Source organism: Oncorhynchus masou, chromosome 9 (genome assembly GCF_036934945.1).
Source record: "Oncorhynchus masou masou isolate Uvic2021 chromosome 9, UVic_Omas_1.1, whole genome shotgun sequence".
In the NCBI taxonomy this organism is placed as follows: Eukaryota; Metazoa; Chordata; class Actinopteri; order Salmoniformes; family Salmonidae; genus Oncorhynchus; species Oncorhynchus masou.
In genome coordinates this window covers 28139586-28157397 of record NC_088220.1, presented here as the reverse complement: position 1 = coordinate 28157397, position 17812 = coordinate 28139586, and the positions used below count along the sequence as shown (strand labels likewise).

The following is a 17812-nucleotide window of genomic DNA, read 5'->3' as shown; positions in this document are numbered from 1 at the left end:
GTCATCAGAAGCAGTCCAATGATCGTGAGACGGATGGCTGGGTTGTGTGGATCTCTAGCATAACGTATTTTTTGTGGTTTTAATGGATAGGCCCTATGTGACTTTAATTCTGGTATAATTTGTTTTATACAAGCAGCAATGGGTCGTCGAAGACAAAGAGAACGCGTTTGGATTCAGTGCGTCGTGTTGCTTTGTTTATTTGACTGGTCTGCAGCGCAGATCTCTTACTCCGTTTCAGAGGAGGTGGACAAAGGCACTTTTGTGGGGAATCTCGCTAAGGATTTAAACCTTAATGTTCAGGAACTGGAGTCGAGGGGTCTAAGGATTGTATCAGGACATAGTAAGAGGTATTTTGAGGCTAATTTGAAAACGGGGAATCTATATGTTAACGAGAGGATAGACAGAGAGGAGATTTGTCCGAATACGGTAAAGTGCTCTTTAAACATAGAGGCCATATTGAGCCACCCTATGCTTCTCCACCGAATACAGGTGAATATTTTAGACATCAATGACAATGCGCCGGCCTTTGATGAAACATTGCACACATTTAATATATCTGAGTCGTCATCAAAGGGCGAAAGATATTTGCTTCCGCTGGCAGTTGACGCAGATACAGGCAGTAACTCGGTAAACAGCTACAAGCTGAGCCCGAATGAACACTTCTCCCTGGATGTACAGAGCGGTGGAGAGCAGAGTGTGTCTGCTGAGTTAGTGCTGCAGAAAGCTTTAGACCGAGAGAAACAGCCCGTTATCCAGCTCACACTGACCGCTGTAGATGGAGGAAAACCTCCTAGATCCGGGACTTTACAGATCATTGTCAATGTGATTGATGCAAATGATAATTCTCCCACTTTTAGCAAACCGCTGTATAAGGTCCGAGTAAATGAAAATGCTCCGTTTGGAACTGTAGTAATAAAACTTATTGCCACAGATTTAGATGAAGGGTTTAACGGTAAGATTGAATATTCCTTTATCAAACGCGCAAACTTGAACCCGTCTGTTTTATTTGATATAAATTCAGAAACAGGTGAAATTATAGTCAGGGGGAATTTGGATTATGAGGGAAGTCCTGCATATGAAATTCGAGTGCAGGCGACAGACCAAGGCTCCTCCCCCCGTAGTGCACACAGTAAAGTGTTAGTTGAAGTTATTGATGTCAATGACAATGTCCCTGAAATATTGGTGACGTCACTCATGAGCCCAGTCAAAGAGGATGCTGAGATTGGGACCGTGGTCGCCTTGGTGACAGTAACTGATAAAGATGGGGGTAAAAACGGTCTCACCAACTGTACGCTTGTTGGGTCTGTTCCTTTTAAGTTGAGATCGAACTACAAAAACTATTATTCGTTAGTGGTCGACGGGCCTCTGGACAGAGAGAGCTCTTCTCAGTACAATGTCACCATCACAGCTACGGATGAAGGGACCCCGCCTCTTTCCAGCACCAGCGTTATTACAGTACACGTTTCTGATGTAAATGACAACGCTCCTCACTTCTCAGATCCAGTGATTAATGTTTATGTGAAAGAGAACAGTCCGGTAGGAGACGTCATTTACACGATATCTGCTTTTGACCCAGATTCAGATGAAAATACAAAGATGACGTATTCATTATTAGATAAAAGTGTTTCAATATCATCATCTGTAAATATAAACTCTGATACTGGAGATATAATCAGTCTGCAGTCTTTTAACTATGAGGAGATCAAAACTTTCCAGTTCAAAGTTCAGGCCACAGACTCTGGTGTTCCTCCACTCAGCAGCAACGTGACTGTGAACATTTTTATCCTGGATGAGAATGACAACAGTCCTGGGATTCTCGCGCCCTATTCTGAGCACGGCTCCGTTAACACTGAGAACGTTCCCTATTCTGCTGAAGCGGGCTACTTTGTGGCCAAGATCAGGGCTGTAGACGCCGACTCTGGCTACAATGCGCTGCTTTCTTATCACATCTCTGAGCCCAAGGGAACCAACCTCTTCCGAATCGGAACCAGCACCGGGGAACTTAGGACTAAGAGGAGAATGAGTGACAATGACCTGAAAACTCACCCATTGGTCGTGTTGGTTTCTGATAACGGAGAACCCTCACTGTCAGCGACTGTGTCTATTGATGTAGTGGTGGTTGAAAGTACAGGTGAAATCCAGACTCAATTCAGAAATGTGCCGAGAAAGGAGGAGAACTTCTCTGATTTGAACCTGTATTTGTTGATCGCCATTGCTTCGGTGTCTGTGATATTTTTACTGAGCCTCATCAGTTTAATAGCTGTAAAATGCCACAGGACAGAGGACAATTTCAGAAGGTACAGCGCCCCAATGATCACCACACACCCTGACGGAAGCTGGTCTTACTCTAAATCTACTCAGCAGTATGACGTGTGTTTCAGCTCAGACACACTGAAGAGTGACGTAGTGGTTTTCCCCGCTCCGTATCCACCTGCAGATGCAGAACTGATCAGTATTAATGGAAATGACACGTTTAACAGGACTCAGACATTACCCCACAAAGAGAAGGTAAGATCTATGGGCAATTGTTTGCTTTTGTGTCTCAAAACGTTCCGTATTGTAGCAGTTTTCAAAATGACAGACATTTGGCAAAAACGTATATGGTGTCATGAGGTCAGTTCGTTTATATGGTAGTAGCTGTGCTGTAATATATCGTTTGAGAACATGTGTTATATATTGGCTTGACTTCAGACGAATTGTTGTTTGGACATTGCTGTAAAATTCCGGAATCTGTCAAAGTTGCTGTAATGGTTTTCAGGGGCAGAGGCCTATTTTGATACATGATTTTCGTCGTTGAAAGTGCAATGTTTTCATTCAAGTGATTTACAAAGTTTGTTTTGAAAGATGTGTATTTTTCATCTAACAATCCATTTGTATATTTTGTGATTCCGTTTCTTTTAAGTCGATAATACTTTATTTGGTTTCTTGACTGCTCGAAAGCTTTGATCATGTCCACTTTCAACTCCGCCACTATGTACGACTACCAAGTCTCATTTGAAGTGTTCCCATTGTTTGTTCCCACATCTGTACTACCTATCATGAGTACGTGTATTCGAATTGAACTATTTGATGCATGAAGGGATTGAATAACATTTGAGTCAACGTTGCTCGCTTGCTCGCTGGTTTCTCCCAGTTATCTTTAAACATGTGGTTACTATCGCAATAAGTCATACTATGGTATATAAAATGAAACGTAAATAAATAGTAACACATGGTGTCGCTATAGACCACAGATCGGAGAGAAGGCATTAATATCCTAAGACTCTCTCTCTCTCTCAAAAAAAAAACCCCAACTGCGTCAGTCACCAGTCTCGAGCATATTGTGAAGAGAAACTCTCGAATGGTGGTGAGACGGAGAGGGCTGGGCTATACAGGTTCTCTGACATATAACGGAATATTCGAGTTTTCATGGGTACAAAGCCATTACTTGGGTTCAGTTGTTTTGCCCCATTAACGATGGGTCGTCGAAGACAAAAAGAACGCGTTTGGATTCAGTGCATCGGGTTGCTTTGTTTATTTGACTGGTCTGCTGCGCAGATCTCTTACTCCATTTCAGAGGAGGTGGACAAAGGCACTTTTGTGGGGAATCTCGCTAAAGATTTAAACCTTAATGTTCAGGAACTGGAGTCGAGGGGTCTAAGGATTGTATCAGGACATAGTAAGAGGTATTTCGAGGCAAATTTGAAGACAGGAATTATGTTCGTTGAGGAGAGGATAGATAGAGAGGAGCTTTGTCCAAATACGGTGAAGTGCTCCTTAAATATAGAAGCCATATTGAGCCATCCTACCCAGCTCCACCGGGTTGAAATTGACATTTTAGACATAAATGATAATGTACCATCTTTCCTCGAAATAATACATGTACTTAATATCACCGAGGCTGCATTTCCTGGTGAGCGATATCCACTACCGATTGCGAATGACGCAGATACGGGCAGTAACTCGGTAAACAGCTACAAGCTGAGCCCGAATGAACACTTCTCCCTGGATGTACAGAGCAGTGGAGAGCAGAGTGTGTCTGCTGAGTTAGTCCTGCAGAAAGCATTAGACCGAGAGAAACAGCCCGTTATCCAGCTCACGCTGACCGCTGTAGATGGAGGAAAACCTCCAAGATCCGGGACATTACTGATCACAGTAAATGTGGAAGACGTTAATGATAATGCACCTTCATTTAGCAAACCACTTTATAAGGTTAGCGTTCCTGAAAACGTTTCATCTGGTACAGCAATAATAACTCTCACCGCGACGGATCTTGACGAGGGCGTAAATGGCGAGATTATGTACTCACTAATAGGTCGAGGTAGTTTAAGCCACTCAGATACATTTGCTATAAATTCGGATACAGGCATAATTACTGTTAAGAAAACTATGGACCATGAGGTAACTGCCGCCTATGAAATTCGGGCTGAGGCGATGGACCGAGGGCACTCCTCACGGAAAACGTATTGCAAAGTGTTAGTAGAAGTTATTGATGTCAATGACAATGTCCCTGAAATATCTGTGACGTCCCTCATGAGCCCAGTCAAAGAGGATGATGAGATAGGGACAGTGGTTGCCTTGGTGACAGTAACTGATAAAGACGGAGGTAAGAACGGACTCACTAACTGTAATATTATTGGGTCTGTTCCATTCAAATTGAAATCGAACTACAAAAACTATTATTCGTTAGTGGTCGACGGGCCTCTTGACAGAGAAAGCGCTTCTCAGTACAATGTCACCATCACAGCTACGGATGAAGGGACCCCGCCTTTCTCCAGCACCAGCGTTATTACAGTACACGTTTCTGATGTAAATGACAACGCTCCTCGCTTCTCAGAACCAGTGATTAATGTTTATGTGAAAGAGAACAGTCCGGTAGGAGACGTCATTTACACGATGTCTGCTTTTGACCCAGATTCAGATGAAAATGCAAAGATGACGTATTCGTTATTAGATAAAAGTGTTTCAATATCATCATCTGTAAATATAAACTCTGATACTGGAGATATAATCAGTCTGCAGTCGTTTAACTATGAGGAGATCAAAACTTTCCAGTTCAAAGTTCAGGCCACAGACTCTGGTGTTCCTCCACTCAGCAGCAACGTGACTGTGAACGTTTTTATCCTGGATGAGAATGACAACAGTCCTGGGATTCTCGCGCCCTATTCTGAGCACGGCTCCGTTAACACTGAGAACGTTCCCTATTCTGCTGAAGCGGGCTACTTTGTGGCCAAGATCAGGGCTGTAGACGCCGACTCTGGTTATAATGCGCTGCTTTCTTATCACATCTCTGAGCCCAAGGGAATCAACCTCTTCCGAATCGGAACCAGCACCGGGGAACTAAGGACTAAGAGGAGAATGAGTGACAATGACCTGAAAACTCATCCGTTGGTCGTGTTGGTTTCTGATAACGGAGAACCCTCACTGTCAGCGACTGTGTCTATTGATGTAGTGGTGGTTGAAAGTACAGGTGAAATCCAGACTCAATTCAGAAATGTGCCAAGAAAGGAGGAGAACTTCTCTGATTTAAACCTGTATTTGTTGATCGCCACTGCCTCGGTGTCAGTGATATTTTTACTAAGCCTCATCAGTTTAATAGCTGTAAAATGCCACAAGACAGAGGACAGTTTCAGAAGGTACAGCGCCCCAATGATCACCACACACCCTGACGGAAGCTGGTCTTACTCTAAATCTACTCAGCAGTATGACGTGTGTTTCAGCTCAGACACACTGAAGAGTGACGTAGTGGTTTTCCCCACTCCGTATCCACCTGCAGATGCAGACCTGATCAGTATTAATGGAAATGACACGTTTAACAGGACTCAGACATTACCCCACAAAGAGGAGGTAAGATCTATTGACACTTTTTCTGTTGATTTATATCTGAATTACTCCACTGATCTCCTTACAGTCAAATAATATTGTTTTATAGGTTACTCTTACCTTGAAAAAAGCCATCCATCCACTCGAGAGTTGTTACATTGGTTTTGTTTTGCACTGTGGGTATGTCCTCTTTTCTTCGTTGAGCGAGCTTTGCTGTCCGTGGTCCTGAAAGCATGCTATACTTCAGAGCTGAGGATTCGTATTAATGATCTTTAAGGTATGATTGGACTTCTGTGGCGCTGTACAATAGTGTTGCACTTCAGGAATGTGTAATCTGAATGTGAAATCTGTCAAATCAGATTATACATTGTATGTAGGGTATTTTGAGGAAATAGACAGGATTCTATACAATGTATGGGAAATATACAGTCACATCATTTTTCAGCCTAATCATACAGCTACACGATTACCATGGACGTTGTCAGCCTAAACGGCCGTGCTGAATATCTATCCATTTCAAAGTGTATATTTCTTCTCTAAGGTAAAGTATTACCAAGTGCTGTCCATGGTGCTGCAACCGTTCTTGCTCTCTGCTAATTAGGGGCAGTGTTATTTTTTGGATGGTTTCTTGTCACTGGTGTAATGGAATAGATACAAAGTGATCATTTACGTTAGAGAAAAATGTTTCAGCAATCTTGACAATATCACAATGCTAAACTATTGAGCTTTGTACATCAATGTGTGTCTTTGTTATGGCTTCTGTTATTGTTATCAAAACATTACTATCTGAACATATATTTCATTGACTTTCCTTCACCTACTTTCCCTGTGTTTTGCCATGACTAGAACGCGTGTCATTTTAATACAATGGCATTTCGGGTAGTGAATGTCGAACACGAAGTTGGAGTTTATCATAGTATTCTAAAAACAAGTAATATAGACTATGTACAACATTACACATGGTGTCGCTGTAGACCACAGAAATTAATGTAGTTGCTTATATTCTATGACTCCTCCTCTCTGAATGAGAAAAAGACTAGCATCATCAGTCCCGAGAGCTTTGTCAAAAGAAACACTCGATTGGTGGTGAGACAGAAATGGCTGGGCTGTTCACGGTCTCTATAACGGATTTTTTAGTTTTCTAGCATATGCAACTATTTTCTGTTGGACTAATTCATTTTGTACAAGCAGCGATGGGTCGTCGAAGACAAAGGGAACGCGTTTGGATTCAGTGTGTCGCGTTGCTTTGTTTATTTGACTGGTCTGCAGCGCAGATCTCTTACTCCGTTTCAGAGGAGGTGGACAAAGGCACTTTTGTGGGGAATCTCGCTAAGGATTTGAACCTTAATGTTCAGGAACTGGAGCCGAGGGGTTTAAGGATTGTATCAGGACAGAGTAAGATGTATTTTGAGGCTAATTTTAAAACGGGGATTCTATTCGTTAACGAGAGATTAGACCGAGAGGTGCTTTGTCCGAATATGGTAAAGTGCTCTTTAAACATACAGGCCATATTGAGCCACCCTATGCTTCTCCACCGAATTGAGGTGAATATTATTGATATTAACGACAATGCTCCGTCTTTTCTTGAAAAAATACATAATTTGAATGTTACTGAATTAGCTTCTCCCGGTGAGAGATACCTGCTACCAATAGCGAATGACGCAGATACGGGCAGTAACTCGGTAAACAGCTACAAGCTGAGCCCGAATGAACACTTCTCCCTGGATGTACAGAGCGGTGGAGAGCAGAGTGTGTCTGCTGAGTTAGTGCTGCAGAAAGCTTTAGACCGAGAGAAACAGCCCGTTATCCAGCTCACGCTGACCGCTATAGATGGAGGAAAACCTCCTAGATCCGGGACTTTACAGATCATTGTCAACGTCATAGATGTCAATGATAATTCTCCATTTTTTTCCCAGCCGCTTTATAAAGTACGTGTTCATGAAAATGCACATTTTGGGACATCTATACTAACTCTCACTGCAACAGATTTAGACGAGGGAATAAATAGTAAAATAGTGTACTCTTTCTTTAAACGGGGTAATTGGGACCCATCCATTATGTTTAGCATCAATTCAGACACGGGTGAACTAACAATAAAAGGGCATTTGGATTATGAAAAAAGTCCATCCTACGAAATAAGAGTTCAAGCGACCGATCAAGGGCATTCTCGTCGTAGTGCACACGGTAAGGTATTAGTTGAAGTTATTGATGTCAATGACAATTCCCCAGACATCTCAGTAACGTCACTCATGAGTCCAGTGAAGGAGGATGCTGAGATAGGGACAGTGGTCGCCTTAGTGACAGTGACAGATAAAGATAGTAGTAAAAATGGCATCACCAACTGTAAACTTACTGGGTCTGTTCCTTTTAAACTGAAGTCGAACTATAAAAACGATTATTCTTTAGTGGTTGACGGGCCTCTGGACAGAGAGAGTGAATCTCAGTACAATGTCACTATCACGGCTACAGATGAAGGGACCCCGCCTCTCTCGAGCACCAGCGTTATGACAGTACGCGTTTCTGATGTAAATGACAACGCTCCTCACTTCTCAGAACCCGTGGCTAATGTTTATGTGAAAGAGAACAGTCCGACAGGAGACGTCATTTATACAATTTCAGCTTTTGATCGAGATTCCGAAGAAAACTCAATGATTATGTATGCATTATTAGGTACAAGTAATTCAATATCATCACCTGTAAATATAAACTCTGATACTGGAGATATAATCAGTCTGCAGTCTTTTAACTATGAGGAGATCAAAACTTTCCAGTTTAAAGTTCAGGCCACAGACTCTGGTGTTCCTCCTCTCAGCAGCAACGTGACTGTGAACGTTTTTATCTTGGATGAGAATGACAACAGTCCTGGGATTCTCGCGCCCTATTCTGAGCACGGCTCCGTTAACACTGAGAACGTTCCCTATTCTGCTGAAGCGGGCTACTTTGTGGCCAAGATCAGGGCTGTAGACGCAGACTCTGGCTACAATGCGCTGCTTTCTTATCACATCTCTGAGCCCAAGGGAATCAACCTCTTCCGAATCGGAACCAGCACCGGGGAACTAAGGACTAAGAGGAGAATGAGTGACAATGACCTGAAAACTCACCCGTTGGTCGTGTTGGTTTCTGATAACGGAGAACCCTCACTGTCAGCGACTGTGTCTATTGATGTAGTGGTGGTTGAAAGTACAGGTGAAATCCAGACTCAATTCAGAAATGTGCCGAGAAAGGAGGAGAACTTCTCTGATTTAAACCTGTATTTGTTTATCGCCATTGCCTCGGTGTCAGTGATATTTTTACTGAGCCTCATCAGTTTAATAGCTGTAAAATGCCACAGAAAAGGGGACAGCTTCAGAAGGTACAGCGCCCCAGTGATCACCACACACCCTGACGGAAGCTGGTCTTACTCTAAATCTACTCAGCAGTATGACGTGTGTTACAGCTCAGACACACTGAAGAGTGACGTAGTGGTTTTCCCCGCTCCGTATCTACCTGCACATGCAGAACTGATCAGTATTAATGGAAATGACACGTTTAACAGGACTCAGACATTACCCAACAAAGAGGAGGTAAGAGCAATTCATAAATTGACCGATTTATCTACTGCATCATACCTGTATTGCTCATTTGAACTCCTTGCAGTCAGATAATATTGTTTCTACGTTTCTCTTACTTAAAAACAGCCGTTCACTCAAGAGTTGTCACATTGGCTTTGATTTGCACTATGCTTATTGCCTCCTTGCGTGATGGAGCGAGTGTTGCTGTCCATTCTTCTGACATCGCACTGATCTTCAAAGCTGTAGAAATGTGCCAAGCGTTTAATGCTCAATGAGATATGAATGGCTTTGTATGTCACTGTACAATAGTGTTGCGCTTCATGAGTGTGTAAAACATCAGCAAAGTTTTGTGAGGACATAGGCAGTACCTTGTGGGAAATATACACATACATCATGTTACATATTGATGATATATAGTATAATACACAATTACCCCCGACAATATCAGCCTAAATGCTGCATACTATATCTTTATCCATTTCAACAGTGTATATTTGTTTCCAATGATCTATGTTCAGTGCTCTACGTGGTGCTTGTCACAGGTGTATTGGAACTGATGCAACGTGGTCATTTGCTTTGGATAATTTGGTTTTGCTGTCTTGGGATTATAATGTTAACCCCTTTAGCTTTTCAGATGTCACTGTCCCTTGTGTGGCTTTGCTCCGCGTTGCTCGTCCTTGATTGTTATAGTTTCTGTCATTGTAATCAGAACATGACGGCGTGAATATTTATTGCATTAGATGAGGTTGTTTCTTTTGCTACATTCCCTGGGTTTTGTATTTGATTTTCTCCCATTTAAATACATTGGCTTTTCGTGTGGTAAATATCCAGCGCGATGTTGTCTGCTGGACTTTATCTCACTATTCTAACAAGTCCAATAATAAACATTGTTCTTGTACGTGAGTAATATAGACTATGTGTAACAGTAACACATGGTGTCACTATAGACCACAGAAATGAATGTCGCCGCTGATATTCTATGACTCCTCCTCTGAATAAGAACGACAGCGTCATCATTCCGAGAGCTTTGTGAAGAGATACACTCGAATGATGGTGAGGCGGAGAGGGCTGGGCTCTGGACAGTATCTGTCTCACGGATTTTTCAGGTTTCATGGATATGTCACTATTTTCTGTTGGATTAATTAATCTTGTACAAGCAGCGATGGGTCGTCGAAGACAAAGAGAACGCGTTTGGATTCAGTGCGTCGTGTTGCTTTGTTTATTTAACTGGTCTGCAGCGCAGATCTCTTACTCCGTTTCAGAGGAGGTGGACAAAGGCACTTTTGTGGGGAATCTCGCTAAGGATTTAAACCTTAATGTTCAGGAACTGGAGTCGAGGGGTCTAAGGATTGTATCAGGACATAGTAAGAGGTATTTCGAGGCAAATATGAAAACGGGGGTTCTGTACGTTAACGAGAGGATAGACAGGGAGAAGCTTTGTCCGAATATGGTAAAATGCTCATTAAATGTAGAGGCCATATTGAGCCATCCTATACTTCTCCACCGCGTTGAAGTGAATATTTTAGACATCAATGACAATGCACCACTTTTCCTCGAACAATATCATACATTTAACATTTTCGAGTCTTCATCACCTGGAGATAGATATCCTTTACCGATAGCGAACGACGCAGATACAGGCAGCAACTCGGTAAAAAGCTACAAGCTGAGCCCGAATGAACACTTCTCCCTGGATGTACAGAGCGGTGGAGAGCAGAGTGTGTCTGCTGAGTTAGTGCTGCATAAAGCTTTAGACCGAGAGAAACAGCCCGTTATCCAGCTCACACTGAACGCTATAGATGGAGGAAAACCTCCCAGATCCGGGACTTCACAGATCATTGTTAACGTGATAGATGTGAATGATAATACACCAACATTTGGTAAACAACTATATAAGGTCCGTGTTAATGAAAATGCTTCCTTTGGGACAAAAATATTAAAGTTGGATGCATCCGATTTAGACGAGGGTTTCAATGGTGAACTTGTTTACTCATTTAGCAAACGTGGGAGTGTTAACTCTGCCGATGTGTTTTCTATCGATTCACAAAGTGGTGAAATTACTCTAAAAGGGAAATTGGATCATGAAGAAAATGCTGCATATGAAATTAGAGTTCAGGCGACGGACCAAGGCTCCTCGCCTCGCAGTGGTTATTCTAAAGTGTTAGTAGAAGTTATTGATGTCAATGACAATGCTCCTGAAATCGCAGTAACATCACTTATGAGCCCAGTCAAAGAGGATGCTGAGATAGGGACCGTGGTCGCCTTGGTAACAGTAACTGATAAAGACGGAGGTAAGAACGGCCTCACTAACTGTAATATTATTGGGTCTGTTCCTTTTAAATTAAAGTCCAACTATAAAAACTATTATTCGTTAGTGGTCGACGGGCCTCTTGACAGAGAGAGCGCTTCACAGTACAATGTTACCGTCACAGCTAAGGATGAAGGGGCCCCGCCTCTCTCCAGCACCAGCGTTATTACAGTACACGTTTCTGATGTAAATGACAATGCTCCTCACTTCTCAGAACCCGTGATTAATGTTTATGTGAAAGAGAACAGTCCGGTAGGAGACGTCATTTACACGATGTCTGCTTTTGACCCAGATTCAGAGGAAAATACAAAGATGACGTATTCGTTATTAGATAAAAGTGTTTCAATATCATCATCTGTAAATATAAACTCTGATACTGGAGATATAATCAGTCTGCAGTCTTTTAACTATGAGGAGATCAAAACTTTCCAGTTTAAAGTTCAGGCCACAGACTCTGGTGTTCCTCCACTCAGCAGCAACGTGACTGTGAACGTTTTTATCCTGGATGAGAATGACAACAGTCCTGGGATTCTCGCGCCCTATTCTGAGCACGGCTCCGTTAACACTGAGAACGTTCCCTATTCTGCTGAAGCGGGCTACTTTGTGGCCAAGATCAGGGCTGTAGACGCCGACTCTGGCTACAATGCGCTGCTTTCTTATCACATCTCTGAGCCCAAGGGAACCAACCTCTTCCGAATCGGAACCAGCACCGGGGAACTAAGAACTAAGAGGAGAATGAGTGACAATGACCTGAAAACTCACCCATTGGTCGTGTTGGTTTCTGATAACGGAGAACCCTCACTGTCAGCGACTGTGTCTATTGATGTAGTGGTGGTTGAAAGTACAGGTGAAATCCAGACTCAATTCAGAAATGTGCCGAGAAAGGAGGAGAACTTCTCTGATTTGAACCTGTATTTGTTGATCGCCATTGCCTCGGTGTCAGTGATATTTTTACTGAGCCTCATCAGTTTAATAGCTGTAAAATGCCACAGGACAGAGGACAGTTTCAGAAGGTACAGCGCCCCAATGATCACCACACACCCTGACGGAAGCTGGTCTTACTCTAAATCTACTCAGCAGTATGACGTGTGTTTCAGCTCAGACACACTGAAGAGTGACGTAGTGGTTTTCCCCGCTCCGTATCCACCTGCAGATGCAGAACTGATCAGTATTAATGGAAATGACACGTTTAACAGGACTCAGACATTACCCAACAAAGAGGAGGTAAGGTCTACACCTAAACGGGCCTATTTTCTATAAAATTGTACTGTATCTATATTCATCTATTGAATGCTTTGCATTCAAATAATATGCATTGCTCAGTTTCTCTTACTTTGAAATCAAAACATCCGAAGGGTAGTCACATTGGATGTGTTTTATCTCCGCCTATTGCCCACTGCAGGGATTATCAACTAGATTCAGTCTCTGGAAGATTTTGTTTCTTGATCGGATGATTGGGTCCGGTTCAAAAGCGAAGCAATAAGGCCTGAGGGGTGTGGGATATGGTCAATATACCAAGGCTAAGGTTAGTTCTTATGCAAGACCCAACGCTAAGTGCCTGGATACAGCCCTTAGCCATGGTATATTGGCCATGTACCACAACCCCCCAAGGTGCCGTATTGCTTTTAGAAACTGGTTACCAATGTAATTAGAGCAGTAAAAAAAAAGTGTTTTTGTCATACCCGTGGTAGTATACGGACTGATATACCACGGCCGTCAGCCAATCAGTATTCAGGGCTTGATCCAGCCATTTATGATTGCAAATAATTTGTAGATTGCATATTGACTGCAAGTAGCCCAAACAGATATAATGTTTGACTAAAACATAATAATTTCAAACCTTGCATACATTTGTATGCGGTCACGTCTCTCTATTATGTGTGGGAATACCTGGGAACAGATTTCCTCAATTAAAATCACTTGGAGCTCATTTCCTGTCGTTAGTCTTTTGTGTCCAACAATGAAATTTTGAATAAAAAAGAAAAGTTCAGAAAACTTGAGGGGACAACTAAAACCAACAGTTGGGGTACCCTGGCCTACTGGCTTGATAAAGCGAGTGTTGCTGTCCATGGTTCTGAAAGCGAGCTAAACTTCAAAGCTGAAGATTCGCGCCTGGTGTTTAATGCGCTATAACGCACGAATGGACTTACAGTATATGACGCTGTACAATAGTGTTGTGCTTCAGGAATGTTTTAATATGTCACATCCCAGAAAAGTTGTATGTAGACTATTTTGAGAAAATATCCAGGAAGGTTTACAACGAATTGATAAATATACAGTTGCATCATGTTGTAGCTTGATCTTATAGGCTAAACAATTGCCATTGACATTGTAAGCTTAAAGGACCGTGTTGTATATTTATCAATTTCAACCGTGTCTACTTGTTTCCAAAGCTGTAATCTTACTTCGTGCTGTCCATGGTGCTGCAACCGTTCTTGCTCATTTTTTTTTTTTACCTTTATTTAACCAGTGAAGTCAGTTAAGAACAAATTCTTATTTTCAATGACGGCCTGGGAACAGTGGGTTAACTGCCTGTTCAGGGGTAGAACGACAGATTTTGTACCTTGTCAGCTCGGGGGTTTAAACTCTCAACCTTCCGGTTACTAGTCCAATGCTCTAACCCCTAGGCTACACTGCCGCCCCATTGCTGATGAGAGGCATTGTTCTTCATAGATTAATACCTGTCACTGGTGTAATGCAATAGATGCAAAGTGGAATTTACGTTAGAGAAAAGTGTTTCAGCAATCTTGACAGTATCACACTATTAACCCTTTGAGCTTTGCATGTCAATGTCCATTTTGCGTCTTCACTCGTCCTTGATTGTAATGGCTTCTTCTGTCATTGTTATCAGAACATGACAATCTGAATATTTATTTCATTAGATTAGGTTGACATTTCTTCACCTACTTTCCCTGTGTTTCGCATTGAATAGAACGTTTTCCCGTTTAACCCACAGGCATTTTGGGTAGTGAATATCCAACACGATGTGGTCTACTGGAGTTTGTCTCAGTATTCTAACAAGTGAAATAGTATACATTCTTATTTTACACGAGTATGATAGACTAAGTACAACATTACACATGGTGTCGCTGTCGACCACAGATATGAATGCAGCCGCTTATATTCTGTGACTCCTCCTCTCTGAATGAGAAAAAGACTAGCGTCATCAGTCCCGAGATGTTTGTCAAAAAACACTCGATTGGTGGTGAGACGGAAATGGCTGGGCTGTTCACGGTCTCTATAAAGGATTTCTTAGGGTTCAGTGATATGTGACTATTTACTATTGGATTTATTAATCTTGTACAGGCAGCGATGGGTCGTCGAAGACAAAGAGAACGTGTTTGGATTCAGTGCGTCGCGTGGCTTTGTTTATTTGACTGGTCTGCAGCGCAGATCTCTTACTCCGTTTCAGAGGAGGTGGACAAAGGCACTTTTGTGGGGAATCTCGCTAAGGATTTAATCCTTAATGTTCAGGAACTGGAGTCGAGAGGTCTAAGGATTGTATCGGGACATAATAAGAGGTATTTTGAGGCAAATTTGAAAACAGGGATTCTGTATGTAAACGAGAGGATAGACAGAGAGGAGCTTTGTCCGAATACGGTGAAGTGCTCTTTAAACATACAGGCCGTACTGAGCCACCCTATGCTTCTCCACCGTATTGATGTGACTGTTTTAGACATCAATGACAATGCACCATCATTCCTCGAGAAAGTGCATATACTCAACATAGCCGAGTCTTCCTTTCCCGGTGAGCGATATCCACTACCGATAGCGAATGACGCAGATACGGGCAGTAACTCGGTAAACAGCTACAAGCTGAGCCTAAATGAACACTTCTCCCTGGATGTACAGAGCGGTGGAGAGCAGAGTGTGTCTGCTGAGTTAGTGCTGCAGAAAGCCTTAGACCGAGAGAAACAGCCCGTTATCCAGCTCACACTGACCGCTATAGATGGAGGAAAACCCCCTAGATCAGGGACGTTACTTATAATTATCAATGTGCAAGACGTTAACGATAATATTCCAGTTTTTAACAAACAGCTATACAAATTTCGTGTTCCTGAGAACGTGCGATTTGGTACTATTATTGCAGCACTCAACGCCTCAGATGTAGATGAGGGAATTAACAGTGAAATAGAATATTCTCTTATTGGTCGCGGGACTTTAAACCTCCCCGATGTTTTTACTGTTAACTCTGAAACTGGAGAAGTTACCGTGAAGGGGAGTATAGATTACGAGATTAACTCCGCTTTTGAGATTCGTATTCAAGCTAAAGACAAAGGCACTCCACCTCGTAGCACCCACTGTAAAGTGTTAGTTGAGGTTATTGATGTCAATGACAATGCTCCTGAAATTTCAGTAACGTCACTCATGAGTCCAGTGAAGGAGGATGCTGAGATAGGGACAGTGGTCGCCTTAGTGACAGTGACAGATAAAGATAGTAGTAAAAATGGCATCACCAACTGTAAACTTACTGGGTCTGTTCATTTTAAACTGAAGTCGAACTATAAAAACGATTATTCTTTAGTGGTTGATGGGCCTCTGGACAGAGAGAGTGAATCTCAATACAATGTCACTATCACGGCTACGGATGAAGGGGCCCCGCCTCTCTCCAGCACCAGCGTTATTACTGTATACGTTTCTGATGTGAATGACAACGCTCCTCGTTTTTCAGAACCCGTGGCTAATGTTTACGTGAAAGAGAACAGTCCGGTAGGCGACTTAATTTATACAATTTATGCATTTGATACAGATTCAGAAGAAAACTCAAGGATTATGTATGCATTATTAGATAAAAGTAATTCAATATCATCATCTGTAAATATAAACTCGGATACTGGAGACATAATCAGTCTGCAGTCGTTTAACTATGAGGAGATCAAAACTTTCCAGTTTAAAGTTCAGGCCACAGACTCTGGTGTTCCTCCACTCAGCAGCAACGTGACTGTGAACGTTTTTATCCTGGATGAGAATGACAACAGTCCTGTGATTCTCGCGCCCTATTCTGAGCACGGCTCCGTTAACACTGAGAACGTTCCCTATTCTGCTGAAGCGGGCTACTTTGTGGCCAAGATCAGGGCTGTAGACGCCGACTCTGGCTACAATGCGCTGCTTTCTTATCACATCTCTGAGCCCAAGGGAACCAACCTCTTCCGAATCGGAACCAGCACCGGGGAACTAAGGACTAAGAGGAGAATGAGTGACAATGACCTGAAAACTCACCCATTGGTCGTGTTGGTTACTGATAACGGAGAACCCTCACTGTCAGCGACTGTGTCTATTGATGTAGTGGTGGTTGAAAGTACAGGTGAAATCCAGACTCAATTCAGAAATGTGCCGAGAAAGGAGGAGAACTTCTCTGATTTGAACCTGTATTTGTTGATCGCCATTGCCTCGGTGTCAGTGATATTTTTACTGAGCCTCATCAGTTTAATAGCTGTAAAATGCCACAGGACAGAGGACAGTTTCAGAAGGTACAGCGCCCCAATGATCACCACACACCCTGACGGAAGCTGGTCTTACTCTAAATCTACTCAGCAGTATGACGTGTGTTTCAGCTCAGACACACTGAAGAGTGACGTAGTGGTTTTCCCCGCTCCGTATCCACCTGCAGATGCAGAACTCATCAGTATTAATGGAAATGACACGTTTAACAGAACACAAACATTACCCACCAATGAGAAGGTAAGATCTATACATAACTGGGCCGATTTTGCTCTTGAATGATCAATGTATTACTCTTTTGAACTTGCAGTCAAATAATATTGTTTTCTAAGTTCATCTTCCTTTTAAAACGTCCCTCTACTCGAGAGTTGTCACGTTGGCTTGGTTTTGCACTGTGCGCATGGCCTCCTTGTCTAACTGAACGAGTGTTGCTGTCCATGGTTCGAAAAGCGGGCTAAACTTCAGAGCTGAAGGATTCGCGCCAAGCGTTCAATGCTCTTTGACCCTCATACCTCAACTCTGAAACTCGAAGCATGTTCCACTGCATTTTTTCATTGTTCCCTCTAACCAGTGACTGATTTAGACCTGGGTTCACCAGGTGTGTGCAATTTATTATCAGGTAGAACAGAAACCCAACATGCTCCGGACCCCGTGTAAGTGTTGAATACCCCTGCTCCATGACATATGAATGGCTTTCTTTGACGCTGTG

General features: G+C 42.6%; 3 protein-coding genes across 15 annotated transcripts in view; all 3 read left to right on the top strand.

Annotated features, from left to right (window-relative positions):
- The window catches only part of LOC135545774 (protocadherin alpha-C2-like), a 214420-nt gene that overhangs the window by 111857 nt on the left and 84751 nt on the right, over positions 1-17812 (top strand). The window contains exon 1 of one of the 13 annotated variants that reach the window (XM_064973636.1): positions 3313-5826. The exons of 10 other annotated variants lie outside the window; for them this stretch is intronic. In XM_064973636.1, coding sequence (XP_064829708.1) covers positions 3409-5826 — 2418 coding nt within the window. In that variant the 5' untranslated portion in view covers positions 3313-3408. Of the gene's footprint in view, positions 1-3312; positions 5827-10406; positions 12886-14861; positions 17344-17812 lie in introns of those variants that run through there. 2 more of the 13 variants (XM_064973635.1, XM_064973640.1) reach the window with 2 other exon arrangements.
- LOC135545374 (protocadherin alpha-4-like) lies at positions 23-2784 on the top strand. The gene is made up of 2 exons (XM_064972982.1): positions 23-2527; positions 2759-2784. Exons 1-2 carry the CDS (start codon positions 139-141, stop codon positions 2782-2784), a joined length of 2415 nt encoding a protein of 804 aa, XP_064829054.1. The 5' UTR covers positions 23-138.
- On the top strand, positions 6856-9446 carry LOC135545373 (protocadherin alpha-2-like). The gene has a single exon (XM_064972981.1). The coding sequence runs from the start codon at positions 6951-6953 to the stop codon at positions 9444-9446; it is 2496 nt and encodes an 831-aa protein (XP_064829053.1). The 5' UTR covers positions 6856-6950.

Excerpts from the sequence above, each read along its gene's own strand:
- LOC135545374 (XM_064972982.1), top strand. The coding sequence starts at position 139 with ATGGGTCGTCGAAGACAAAGAGAACGCGTTTGGATTCAGTGCGTCGTG. Across the intron at positions 2,528-2,758 it reads GGTAAGATCTATGGGCAATT|GGGCAGAGGCCTATTTTGAT; the intron begins GTTTGCTTTTGT and ends AATGGTTTTCAG.
- LOC135545373 (XM_064972981.1), top strand. The coding sequence starts at position 6,951 with ATGCAACTATTTTCTGTTGGACTAATTCATTTTGTACAAGCAGCGATG.